Source organism: Centropristis striata, chromosome 9, assembly GCF_030273125.1.
Source record: "Centropristis striata isolate RG_2023a ecotype Rhode Island chromosome 9, C.striata_1.0, whole genome shotgun sequence".
Classification (NCBI taxonomy): Eukaryota; Metazoa; Chordata; class Actinopteri; order Perciformes; family Serranidae; genus Centropristis; species Centropristis striata.
Window position 1 is genome coordinate 33,205,054 of NC_081525.1, and position 12,688 is coordinate 33,217,741.

General features: G+C 38.9%; 1 protein-coding gene across 1 annotated transcript in view; it reads left to right on the top strand.

Annotated features, from left to right (window-relative positions):
- xpr1a (xenotropic and polytropic retrovirus receptor 1a) overlaps window positions 1-12,688 on the top strand; it is a 71,010-nt gene that overhangs the window by 40,513 nt on the left and 17,809 nt on the right. Inside the window, exon 4 of the mRNA XM_059340784.1 lies at window positions 9,831-9,932. Within this exon, the coding sequence (XP_059196767.1) occupies window positions 9,831-9,932 (102 nt within the window). The remainder of the gene's footprint in view (window positions 1-9,830; window positions 9,933-12,688) is intronic.

Sequence of the window (12,688 nt, forward strand, 5' to 3'; positions counted from 1 at the left end):
GGTTGTACATTTTGGTGTAAAAAAATTAGCGTGCTGTGGCTGATGTGTTTATGAGTTTCTCTATCATGCTGATCATTCTGTCTGACATTTATAAAGGGAACTATGTTTCGTTTCTGAGTGTAGATCTGTGTTGGTATGACAATGAGTGCAGTTTTATAAAATGATTCAGCAAGTCAATGTCCCTTATACCTGTTATATTTGGAGCATGACAACTTCCACAGTCTTTCAGATTGGTGATTAATAGAATTAAAACTTCAGAAATCTGAAATAATTGGCTATGTGGGCTTTTCAAAAAAAAGGGGGAATATAGTGTACCCTAAAACATTGTTTTTGAATTGAATGTATGTATCTGTAGAGGCTCTCAGCGGAGTCCTCTTACACTCACCTACAGGCTCCACGCTGGCTCCACAAAGTCAGAGATGATCTTGTAAGATTAGATTTGCTTCATTTAATGTTTAATAAATGATCTGTGCAGTGCGTGAGTTTGCATACTGAGACACTGATATTCGTCCACATCCTGTGTTTGACTGCTGCCACATGAATAAAGTCTGGATTATCCAAACCATAGGAGAGTGTCTATAGTAACCTGATATTAGCAATAAATATCACATTAAACGCTAGAATTGTAGAAGCTTGGAATGAGAAATATAACACATGCTAATCAAAACATTTGTTCAGACTTGACAGTGCACCTCGGACAGGCTTATTATACAGCATTCTTCATTTCAGCTTATAAAATCCCCATGGTGGATGTCACTGACAGACTCAAAATATTGTGGCTCTCAAAGGGCTTAAGATGTCTGACAAAGTTAGAGATATGTGACTGAAGCTGAAAAGTTCAGGCGAACATTTCACCCGATGAGATGAAACAGACATCTTTTAATTCACGCTGTTATCGGTTTGCCTTTTCCTTTGGGCTCTATCTACCTATAGAGAGATGCAGGGAGTCAGTGAGACTCTCACAGAGCCTATCCTCATCTTCAAGGCCCTGCGTGGTGCTGGGAGGAGAGAGACAGAGAGAGACAGACAGAGAGAGGGAGAGAGAAAGAGAGAGAGGGAGAGAGAGGTCTGGGCCAAACTTTCTCTCACTCTGACTGTCGGAGATAACACTTCACAGCAGCAGCTTAGTAAAATAAGACTGGAAAGAAGGGAGGGAGAAGTACTGTCCTCTGAAGAATAAAGAGCAGGAGTAATTAACTTTCCCATCAGCCCCTTGGTCAATAATACTGCTTCCTGTTTGTCCAATTGGAAGAATCTATGGCCTACTTCTCCTCTCTGCCCAATTCCACCTCATCTCACTTCTTCCCTCGTCTTCCTTATTCCCATTTAACCTACTCTGTGCTTTCGACCATGTCCATTTAGCCCTCCACTGAACTCCAAATCAAGTCACCACAATACTTTTTGTTCCTCAGGTGTGCTTGCCCGAAAGTGTGTGTCTCTGTTCTGCAGTCATCTGGAATGTGCACATGTGGGCTTTAAGGGATACGGGAACTATCCGGGCTATAATGCTGAGAAAAGGGTAACTGACAGGGCAGATTTTAAAAGGTCTTGTCATACATTTTTAAGCAGTTTAGTAGGCATGCACACATCCACAGACTGTTTTACTGTAAATACAATGGAAACAACAATAAGCCATGACCCACTTTATGTGGTCCTTAGAAACTTTGCTTAATAGTGTACTTGCATCAGCGAGCTGCCTCAACATTTCTTTTCTAACGACTCCCTTTAAGTAATTGCTACACAGTGAAAAGTTTTCTGTGTGCTTTATGCCCACTTAGTCATATAGTAACTTTCAGGTAAGTATTCTTTTATTTCTGGACAAGAATGCTTAAAACCAATTTACCTAATTTTGACATTTAAACACACACAGATGCACACAGCATGAGCTGAAATGTCCACATTAACTGCCGTACTACTGCAGTAAATGAGTCCAAATTGAAGAATACTGACGTTCCCCTTTAATAACTTTAATTATGTCTCTGTTTTCTGCTCTGAAGCAGATTAATGGAATTCAACCATTTTTAATTTAATTATCACACCTGTATTTTCATACTGTGACATGTCAAAATGTCATCTGCAAAAAAAACCCTATTGCAACCCGTTTGTGCTGTGATTTCAGTACCTTGGACAGATCTACAGTATTTAAAGCACCACACTACTACTTTACATTACTCCACTCTAAAAGCATTCAGAAATGTTTTCTCATCTACTTGGACTCAAGTGATTTTTCTGATAGAAAGAATCCAAAAACTACTACATGTTGTCTGTTATACTTTACTTTATACATTTTAACCACGTTTTTAATTTTGATATAGTACTTTTTTCTTCATGTAATAAATTGACCAAGTCTGTGCTGTATAGTGCTATTTCTTTAGAATAAGTGGTGAATTAGGTAACACATATTTTCACATGATTTCTCACCAATCTTGTTGTCTTGCCATTCATGCACATTTTTTTCCATTCAGAAATTGATATACAGCACATTGCAGTAATTCAGTCTATCATAGCTTCGTTATATTGGTTTTCTCACATATTTCTCTGTCTCTTTCTGTCTCACCTTTTCCTCTTTCTCCCTCAGTAGGGCTCTCTTATATTCTCAAGTTTTGGAGGAATTGTGTGTTTTCTCTCTGGTCCCCAGGATCATCTCACACCCCATCTGGCCTTTTGCTTTTACTCTTGGCTGCGGGTAACAAACCCATCACATGGACCTCACGCTCATTTTTCTTTCTTCCACACACACAAGAGACAGATATTAACACTTCTCAGAATGTGTTGAATATGTGATTCTCTCCATCATATCATTTTCACTACTCTACACCAGTGTAGTATATATTTTTTGGAGCTGCTTAGCTTGCAGTCTGGCAGTATAAATAGATACACAATGGATTGGGAGCTACAGTAGTTCCTCTTCCTGCCTCCGGTTGTCCCTGGCTGGCAGTCTAGCCCAGTGAGTGTGCATTCTTAATGCTCCCCTGGCCTCGATGAGAGAGATGATTGGTAGAATTAATTGTGGCTGGAGGGGCGAATGGGAATAAGTTAAGAAAAAAAGCGAGATGGAGGAATGGAGAGGATGGGAGGGGGTGTTATCTGGCTGGTTTTAGTGTTGTGTTTCCCTTCCTTATAATCTGGCACAAGAGGATGTAGAAGTTGTTTTTATGCACTCACACACTTTTGTCTCTCTAGATTAATATTAGCCCAATTCTATTCTCTTTTATAGCTCAGTTTGTCGCTCTCTTCATTTGTGATTTACACCTGTGTGCTTGGAGGGAAGAGATAAGCAAGGCTAATATAGCAACAATCATAATATAATGGTCTCCTCAGCTCCCCTGACTATAATGCTATGAGAACATAGTTTATATCCCGCAGTGAGGTGTCGTTAAATGAGATAAATGGAGCTTGAAAAGAGGGACATACAATGTGTGTGTGTGACTGAGTGTGTCGGCTTGTTTCTACTTGTGTTTGTCTTGGAGGATGGTGAAGAGATAGATGCTGCTTCCTCTCTCCAGGCTCCAGTGTAATGACAAATCATATCTAAGCTCCTAACACACAGGAAACCATTACTCTTCTTCTTTTCACCTTTCTTGTCCCTCCTAACTTAACAGAAACAGATGTTCAGCATGAAACAGGTGATAGAGCAAAAGAAGAATAAAATAAGAAGTACTAGAACGACAAACTTACAAAAAACCCAAAGCAGTGAACGAGCAGAGCTGTGAAGGATGTGCCACATGTATGTGTTTGTGTGTTGGTTGTTGTTCTCTCTCCCTGTTAACAAACTGGAGGGTCTGCCCGAAGGATTTATGTGCCGGTTTTATGGGGTCGCGTCACAGAATTCCTGTATGGGAATATAAGAAGTTGGGGGTTGGGTTCTGTGTGTGTGTGTGTGTGTGTGTGTGTGTGTGTGTGTGTGTGTGGTGTGTGTGTGGTGTGTGTGTGTGTGTGTGTGTGTGTGTGTGTGTGTGTGTGTGTGGAGGGTTTGGGGGGTTAGAGTAGTAGGGTTCTGGGGAAGCTGTCTCATCATTTATTTATACAATCTACAGAAGATGGGGTTAGCGGAGAGAGGGGGGCTGCCTTCTACAAGCCGCCCTGGGAATACTGTAGGTCAAGAGTTGTTTTTCTAGCTACCAGCACAATTCTTTGTCTGAAAAAGTGAAGCCAATGATTGAGCTAACACACTATACTACACTGGATCTTCTCCTCTCATAGCATGTTGTACTCAAGTATGTCTCATTATCTTGAGTACAAAAGCCCTTGGGTACCCTGCTGTTAGGACACCTGCAAGTGCTGCTTGATTAGACGGTCCAGTAATTTTGTTTTTCGTGCTGATAATGCTGAAACAAAGACACAAATATTGGGTCTTATGGTTGCTGATTAAAGGACAGGTCCACACAAATTCAGTCATTGGCAATTTGTGTATTTATTAAGTTAAAATATGAAACACTTGCTGATTTAGAAAATGGCCAATGTTATACTGTAAATTGAATACCTACACATATTTTTTTATTTATTATCCGTCATGACTGTTATCTGGCTATATTTTCCCCACCTCTGTTTGTCATCATGATGCAATGTGGTCACTGTACCTTACGCCCCTGGCCCAATTTGGTGTTGCTGCTAGAGCGATCCCATCGCAGGATGGTCTCTAGTTTGTGTTATTTGACCAATTATCAGACAAATTATGCAGTATGTAGACATCACTTTCACATTTTATTGGATAATTTAGTCATCATTGAATAGTCTATTAATTTTTAACCTGTGTAATTAAAACTTTAAAATGCCTAAATTGAAAACCTAATCACATGTAATCAACTCAGTGTCGAGTCATTTTCTGTGATCAACTGTCAAAAAACCTGAAGTAGCAAATTTATAATGATACAACATGGACAAAATCAGTATTTTGATTTTCATGTTTGTCTTTTGAGTTGTGAAATGTTTTTACTTAATAAATGATTCATTAAATAACTGCTTCATTAACTACTCCGGGAGGGGGGGAGACAACCAAAAGTAGGCATCACCGCTGACCACTCTTAGTTTACAGCTGTGATTTACAGATGTTAGATGTTCCTAAATCTAATCAAGCCACATATTGATTTTTCTGTTGCTTCAGTTTAATTAGATCTTCAATTGATGGTATTTATGCTGCCTTGAGCAAAATGCAGCTCATCTCTGGTTGGTCAGGTATATGAACACCATAGTTACGAAATGTCCCCACAACCACTGTAAACACAGGCTTGTTTAGTTCGCTGAAGGCAAAGGGCAATAGCCTTAACTGTTGACAGTGCAGAATTACTGTCCAAGGCACACAGTTTAAACACACACACACACACACACACACACACAAACACACACACACACACACACACACACACAAAGCAGAAGCATATATCACTGCACAGCCCTGCAGGGACAGAACCATTATTCCCTACCGAGGTGCTCTATCATCATCTCTTACCCACACACACAACTGCACACACACGCATGAATATGCACACAACTCTGTTTAAGGTCCAGAGTTTTTTGCCTGTGAAGGGAGCATTATTAGTTCCTTCATCCTAGATACCAGGGGAACTAGATGTGCAGGAGACCTTTTAGCATGTCAGGAGGACAGGGTGGAAGGGACCTCTGTTTGCCCTGCCGTCTGCATGCTGGAGGCAGTGATCTCTCTGGAGACATGAGTCCAGCACCTTGAGCAGGAGGCATAAGTTCCTCATCGGGGCAAAAAATAAAATAATTAACCTTGAATTGTGATGTCATAATAGCATGTAGCCTTGCGGCTTATTTGTTAGGAAAGAACTAACGTTTTTTCTATCCTGTCACTCCCTTTAAGCTCTCCTTTCCCATGAAGACCAAAGTTTTATCTACCTTCAAATCCATGTGGTGAACACTGTTGGAATCTAGAAAGCCATCTCTGCAATCATCCTCCCAGACATGTGATAACGAGAACCCATACTGTGTAGCTGAAAGAAAAGCTGTCAGATTTACATGAACATGGACATCGTGGATTAAATTAAAAATACAGTGAATGTCATAGAAGCTGCATGAATTCAGAATGTCTTTGTAATTAGGTTTCATGCATTTACACTGTTCATCATAGGAGGCAGGTAAAGTGTTGAAACAATGTAATTATGAGATGCTGCTGTCGCTCTTTTATGCTAATGCTGGTTGAATGTAAAACGTATGGCAGATTGAGGGAAGATGGCTGATGGTTTCAGCAGCTGCAGAGATGTTAGCAGAGTCTGTGGGTGAAGCCTCAGCGAAACACAGCTGTGAAGATGAACTGACTCTGACTGAGGCCTTTGTTCTTACACCTCACACACATAAATGCATGAACAAAAAGAGATGTGTGCATGCACTGTTATGTGGAAATACACCTCCACACCTTCACTGATGTGTTCAGTAGTGCACAAGGTCAGCGGGAAACAAAGAGACGGGGGTTCTTGGTCATTTCATAACCCCTTCTATACCTGCCCTCTCATCTACACTTTCATCCACCAACACACTCACTTTGTTAGTCGGCATCCAAGTGAGAAAGAAGATAATTTCACAAAATGTATTCACAACTTAAAATCCATGCGTGGCCCAGGCATAGCTAGGCCACGTCTACGTCGTACTTTACATCAGCTACGTAACTAACGCAACCGTTTCACAATTTCATATTCATTTGAAAAAAAGGCTCCTGTGGGATTATTAGAAGCCTATGTAGTTACATGGTTTGGAGGACTTATTGCGTTAATTACAGCTCTCTTTGCTCTGCAATAGTTTTTAAATTTATACAAATACATATTCGATAGCCTACTACTTCTTTTATCTTGTCTTTTTATTTCATTTAGGATTTTTTTTTTATTCACTGCATTCTGTTCTGTTTTTTTTTTTATGTATGCAATATGTCACTGAATATATTGCACAGTATCGTACCAATTGTTAAAAAATATAATTCATTTAAAATAATATATATCCCAAAACAAAACAATAAATATTCTTTTTAATAAAACAACAGAATTTGTCCTTAGTTGCCCAAAGAGGGGGTTTAGATCAGAAGCTTTAATGACCAGCTGTTTCTAAATTATTAAATAATATTAGGTTTTTAATTGTGATATTATATATATTACAATTAAGAACCTAATCATATACCAGCAGTTTACTAACTGCTCCTTGTCTTTTCCCCTCCTGTTACTCTACGTCTCTATTCCTTCTGTGCTCTTTCATACAAAGTGTTCATTAGCTGTGTAACCTTTTACTCTGAATTACAGTACAGCTCAGTCTGCTGCTTGCCTGCAGGTCTAACTAAAGGATAATGTTGAACCATTAGTCATTCTGTCATGGAACACTAACTGGCTAGGCTTTCAGTCATTCAGCTAACCTGCTTGCCAGCCGATAGGTCAGCAATTCAAGCATGCATCCCTCTATCCAAGAAGTCATCCATCCACTCGTCTGCAGCAGCCAGCCAGCCAGTCAGTCAGCTGGCAGCCACTGAGGTGGCTGAGCTCTGCATCGTTGTAGGGCTGAAGGAGTTGTGACTGCAGCTGAACTGTGCAATTGTGTAGAAGTGCGAGGCAGATTGGAGACCATCTGCTTCCTTTTCTCTCTCTCTCTCTCTCTCTCTCTCTCTCTCTCTCTCTCTCTCTGTCTCTGTCTCTGTCTCTGTCTCTCTGTGTGTGTCTCTCTCTCTCTCTCTCTTTATTGTCCATCTAAATTTATTTCACTTCACTTTCTCCTCCTTTCATCTCCCCCCTTTAGTCTTTTCCTCTTCTCTTTCACTCTGTATTAAGTGGGGATGTGGGGAACTTGGACATGCAATGACCTATTCGACCAGTTACAGCAATATTTATGCATCTTTGTTTAACCTCTCCTCTCCTTTAACTAAACTCTTGTCTTTCCTTACCACTGAGCCTGTAATATTACCAGTGCTCTAAGAGCTTTGTTTCCCTTTTCTCTCTCTATAAAAAGCCACTGTCTTTGTTAAGTGGAAGTATGCAGTTTAATTATTTTTTTTTTTTACAAACTACAATTATAAACCAGTTTAGAGCCAATACAACTACAGACTACACTATACATTTTTCATGTGGGAGCAAAGCTGGAGCGAATCATAGAGGTGCTGTTTTGCTAACATGGCACATTAAGTATACAAAAATGGGCTTTAGCATTATTTAATATTGAATAACCAGAAAACCTGCTATATCATGATGTATATCATTATAGTGATATGAAGTGACCTATATGAGGATAGAAGAGTTGGCCTTATCACCAAGCCCTATTTCAGGCATTTTTTTTTTTTTAGATGTTGTCATTACCATAATGATCTTGTTTTGGATGTTTAATAAATCCTACTCTGATACACTCATATAATTCAGCATACATTCAGAGGGTATTTGTGCTACTACTGCAGGAAGTTTTTCTTATGCTGCTTAGAATTTCGTCTTTGGGCTGTACAGTTTTTTTTATGTGCACAACGCAGTTTAATTAACTTGTAATTGATCTTAACGGGTGTGGAGGCAGTTTCTCATTTATTTTCCTTGTAAAGCTGTTGGACGTTGAAGCTGCTGTTGAACATTTTTTCACTTCTTCATCACAGGTTTATGCACCCCTGCTGCAGTGTGTGAGTGCCTGTGTGTGAATAGAGCAGTGATATTGACAGGCTGTTGCCTGGGGCCCCTCTTTGTTATTACTTTGTTGAATAGAAAAGCCTCTCCATCTACCAGTTACAGCCAAGGCTCACTTTATATAATAGCAAATGTTTACGATGTGGTATCACTATTGGATCTGACACTTTATCAAGCAAAACCCACATCTTTCTTTGTTCTGCTTGGAATGAACGTGTGCGTTTGACATTTAGATAGCGATGACACAATAGGTCTGAGTGATGAGAAGGTCATGCTTATGTAAGAATATGTGAGGCCCACGGTGGATGAATTATTGTTAGATATTTGATAAATAAAAGTGATGGGAAATTAGCAGAACTTATTGTCATAGTTTGATGTTGCTTTGGTTTAATGTAATTTAAAGATCCATACTGGTAAGAGTGACTGACATTAATTTAACTGTATAATATATGCCCATGAACATGACACAGAGATTCATTGTGTTGGCTTGACAGGGAACTCCACATTTTAAAATCTTTGAGGTGTCAGGTAGCCTGCTGTGAATGAGGCCGAGGATTATTTGAGACAGAGCATCAATGCTGATTGAATTGGCCAGTCCTGAAAAAGACATGCAGGGTTTTGTCAGACCGAGTGAGACGGAAGGAAGCTGTTAATTGAATTGTAACCTTGTACGGATGTCTCATTTCAGACAAACCTACAGGATGCACTTTTGAAGGATTGGACACCTAGTAGGTCCTGAAAACATAAACACCAACAATAAACAGGTGTTTTTTCCTCTAGTGCACTCACCAGTAAGTGCTGACTCTGCGTTAACTGATAGATGGCATCATTAAAGTTAAAAGAAGGGTTAGGATTAGATCCAAAAAGGATTAAATGAATGGCTTATAACAGAAGGACTGTAAGGCCAAATGTGTGTATGAGGCTTGATTTAAATCTTCTAGTTCCTACCCTTGTTTAGCATGTGGCTAAAACGGAAAGGACATCAGTTTAAAACAAGTTGTGTTTTTATTGTTCTTGTTACTGTCTATTAGAGAAACTTTTGACATGACTTTGTCTATTAGTGCTGTTCACCATAATATAAACCCCACTTTGTCATTGCTTATCACTGTATAAACTGCTTAAATGGTAATCGCAAAAAAAGGGCAACATAATAAAAACTCTCAAGAAGAGTGCATCAGTGCTTTATTATTATGTTATTCACCATTCTTATCTCTCTCCTTGTTTTCTCTCCAGTCACAGATGAAGACACAGTGAAGCGATACTACGCTAAGTTTGAGGAGAGGTTTTTCCAGACCTGCGAGAAGGAGCTCCTGAAAATCAACACATTCTATTCAGGTATTTACTTACTTCAGGTACATTAATGTCAAATTAGAAATGCAGTTTCAGATCAGATATCAGAAACAGATATTATATTGGATTATTGGGCTGGTAGTGAGAAACACTTTTTAATTCACTTTGAATCATCTGTGCTAATATGAAGCAATATCACCTTGATTTAATAAAAACAATAAATCTCTGATTGTTTCTGCTCTGCAATAATACTCCATCTGCACATAAACTCTGCACCTGGTCTTAGAATAACTTTTTATTAATAAAATTACACATGGTGTGTAAAAACATAGGTTTCAGATGTCATAATTGTATGCACACTTTACTCACTCTTTGCTAAGCTGCCTGTTTCAGTGCTGAATGACATTGTGTCTAATCTTGGTCTTTTGATTGAAGTAGCCAGTGCTTGTCGTGTTATGGCGAGCAGGCCTGCCTGTGTGTATTTCAGGGAACGAGTATGTGTGTGCCGTGTAACATGAGATGGCAGCCATAATATATTCTGGTATTCTGGTACCAGACGGTTGCCTTCTGGTTTCAAACTTCAGAGGGAAGTAGGGGGTGTCTGAAGACACAGAGTGCTTCCTCTAGAGGCTGTTTGTGAAACTACAGGTCAGCTTGAGGCCAAGGTTGACTGGCAAGATTGTTCCAGCTCATAATGATGGGACATAACTGGCAGATGGATGGCAAGAGCAGCAAATAAAAAAACGCATAAATCACTGCAGATCTTGTTAGCTGACGGTTGATTTACTGAAGAAACTTTGATCCTCAAGTTATTTTTTCCCCTAACAATAGTGTCTGTTTTGATTACTGACATATGCCAGAAGCCCTATGTTAGCTACTGTACATGCCAATTCTTATTGTCCTGACCTATTATCTTTTGCCGATAATGAGATGTAGTTCCTTTGCTTAGGACAGAACGGAATGTGGGTAACGCTTTAATCCAAGCCCCCTGATACAGCATTTCTAAGCCATATAAAAACATTAAATAAATGGTTTGTAGTACACTGCAATGTAGTAGTGCACAGATACCGCCTTAACAACCTCTTAATGAAGACATATTTTATGGAATTACAACTATGTTTTACTCTTTTGCCATTTATTATCTGTATATTCAGCAGCCTCGCCTTATGAGTGCAAGAGGAATCATAGTGATAAAAAAATCCATTAAACAAATATCTAATCTTTGCTTATGACGGCATCAAAGTATATGGATAGGTGCATGCCAATTAGGGCCACAAATAGCACCCTTTTTTCCATAATGCATTATTAACATACTAAAAATGTGTATTATCTGCTTATAGCACTGTATAAATGTTGTTATAAGCACTCATAAATATGGATGGTGCTTTACAACAATAACACTGACAATAATTGTAAAGCATTTCATAATTACTTATTAAGACAATTATCATAATTCTTACTAATTGCTGCTCTTTCTTTGCAACTATCATAGCATATTAAAATCATCATAGGTGTAATACATTTTAATCATTTTTATTAAGCATTAAAGTCACTTTTATGATGCATTATAATGTGATTAGTTACTCAGAATCAGATTTTTTTAATTGCCAAGTAGGCAATACAAGGCAATAAAAACGATTCTGATTCTACTCTAAGTGGTCATTAGATGCTTTAAGTGAAGTAATGAAATTCCTGAATTATATGCAGATATAATGATATACAAGAACATTTACTGCAAGTGTTCATCGTTTGCTTTAATTAAAGTAAAATCTGTGCAAGAAAAACAGACAAAACACTGCAAAAAATTAATTTATTTGCTTAACGGATCATTACAATAATAGAGTACTCCAAATTTGACACAACAGTATGATGCACATTTACATTTCACTAATTTAATGTTTCCCCTAAAAACTCACTCTAAAGACTCATTTGCTTTATTAAAATTTTTAGAAACTATACTTTAAACATGGGCATCATAAAAAGTGCTACCCAAACATCAAAATACTCCTCAGAGTTTTGAGGCTTTTGATTTTTTTTGTGTATATGTTAGTATCTGTCTTTATGAATAAAAACAGAGTGAGGAAGAAAACAACACAAACATTTGTTGTCATTTCTGATGCAAGTAAGTCTGTAAGTCTGACGACAGCAGAGTCATATCACATCAGTGTTACCATCAGTGAGTCACCGTCTCTTCAGTAGACCTGGGCTGTGAGGTTGGTTAAATGTTGTGTATGAAAACATCAGTGTCTCCTTCCTGCTCTCAGGCGTCTTGTTTATCCGCCACACACAGGAGGAAATTTGTATCCGACAGGCAGCTTTATCTGATGCCAGTTAGTGTGTGTGTGTGTGTGTGTGTGTGTGTGTGTGTGTGTGTGCGTATGTGTGTAGTAGTTGAAAAAGCTGGATAGGTTGTGAGAGAGAGACAGCAGTGGATAGATGGAGAAAAATCGTGTGCTGACTTTACATAAGACACTTGCCTCCACACAGCTCTTTCCCTCTGTAGCTCCCTCTGAAAGGGGTCCTTGACCTCTTAGAGCCTTTCTACTGCACTGCGCTGAAATCCTACCTGCTGGACGACACTTTTATCTTGATGGGTTAAAGACATTTTTGCAGACTGCTTTTTTTAATAGAATATCCTTTCATCCTTAAAGCAGAGGAGGAACAACAGGGTCTTTTAACTCCTCCGCTAAAGATGAAATCTGAACCACCAACACCTGTCTGTTTAAGGTCCATTAGTCCCACACACATGAACTGTCCAGCCATGTCCTCTGTTGTGAAGGTGCCACTGCAATCCTCAGATT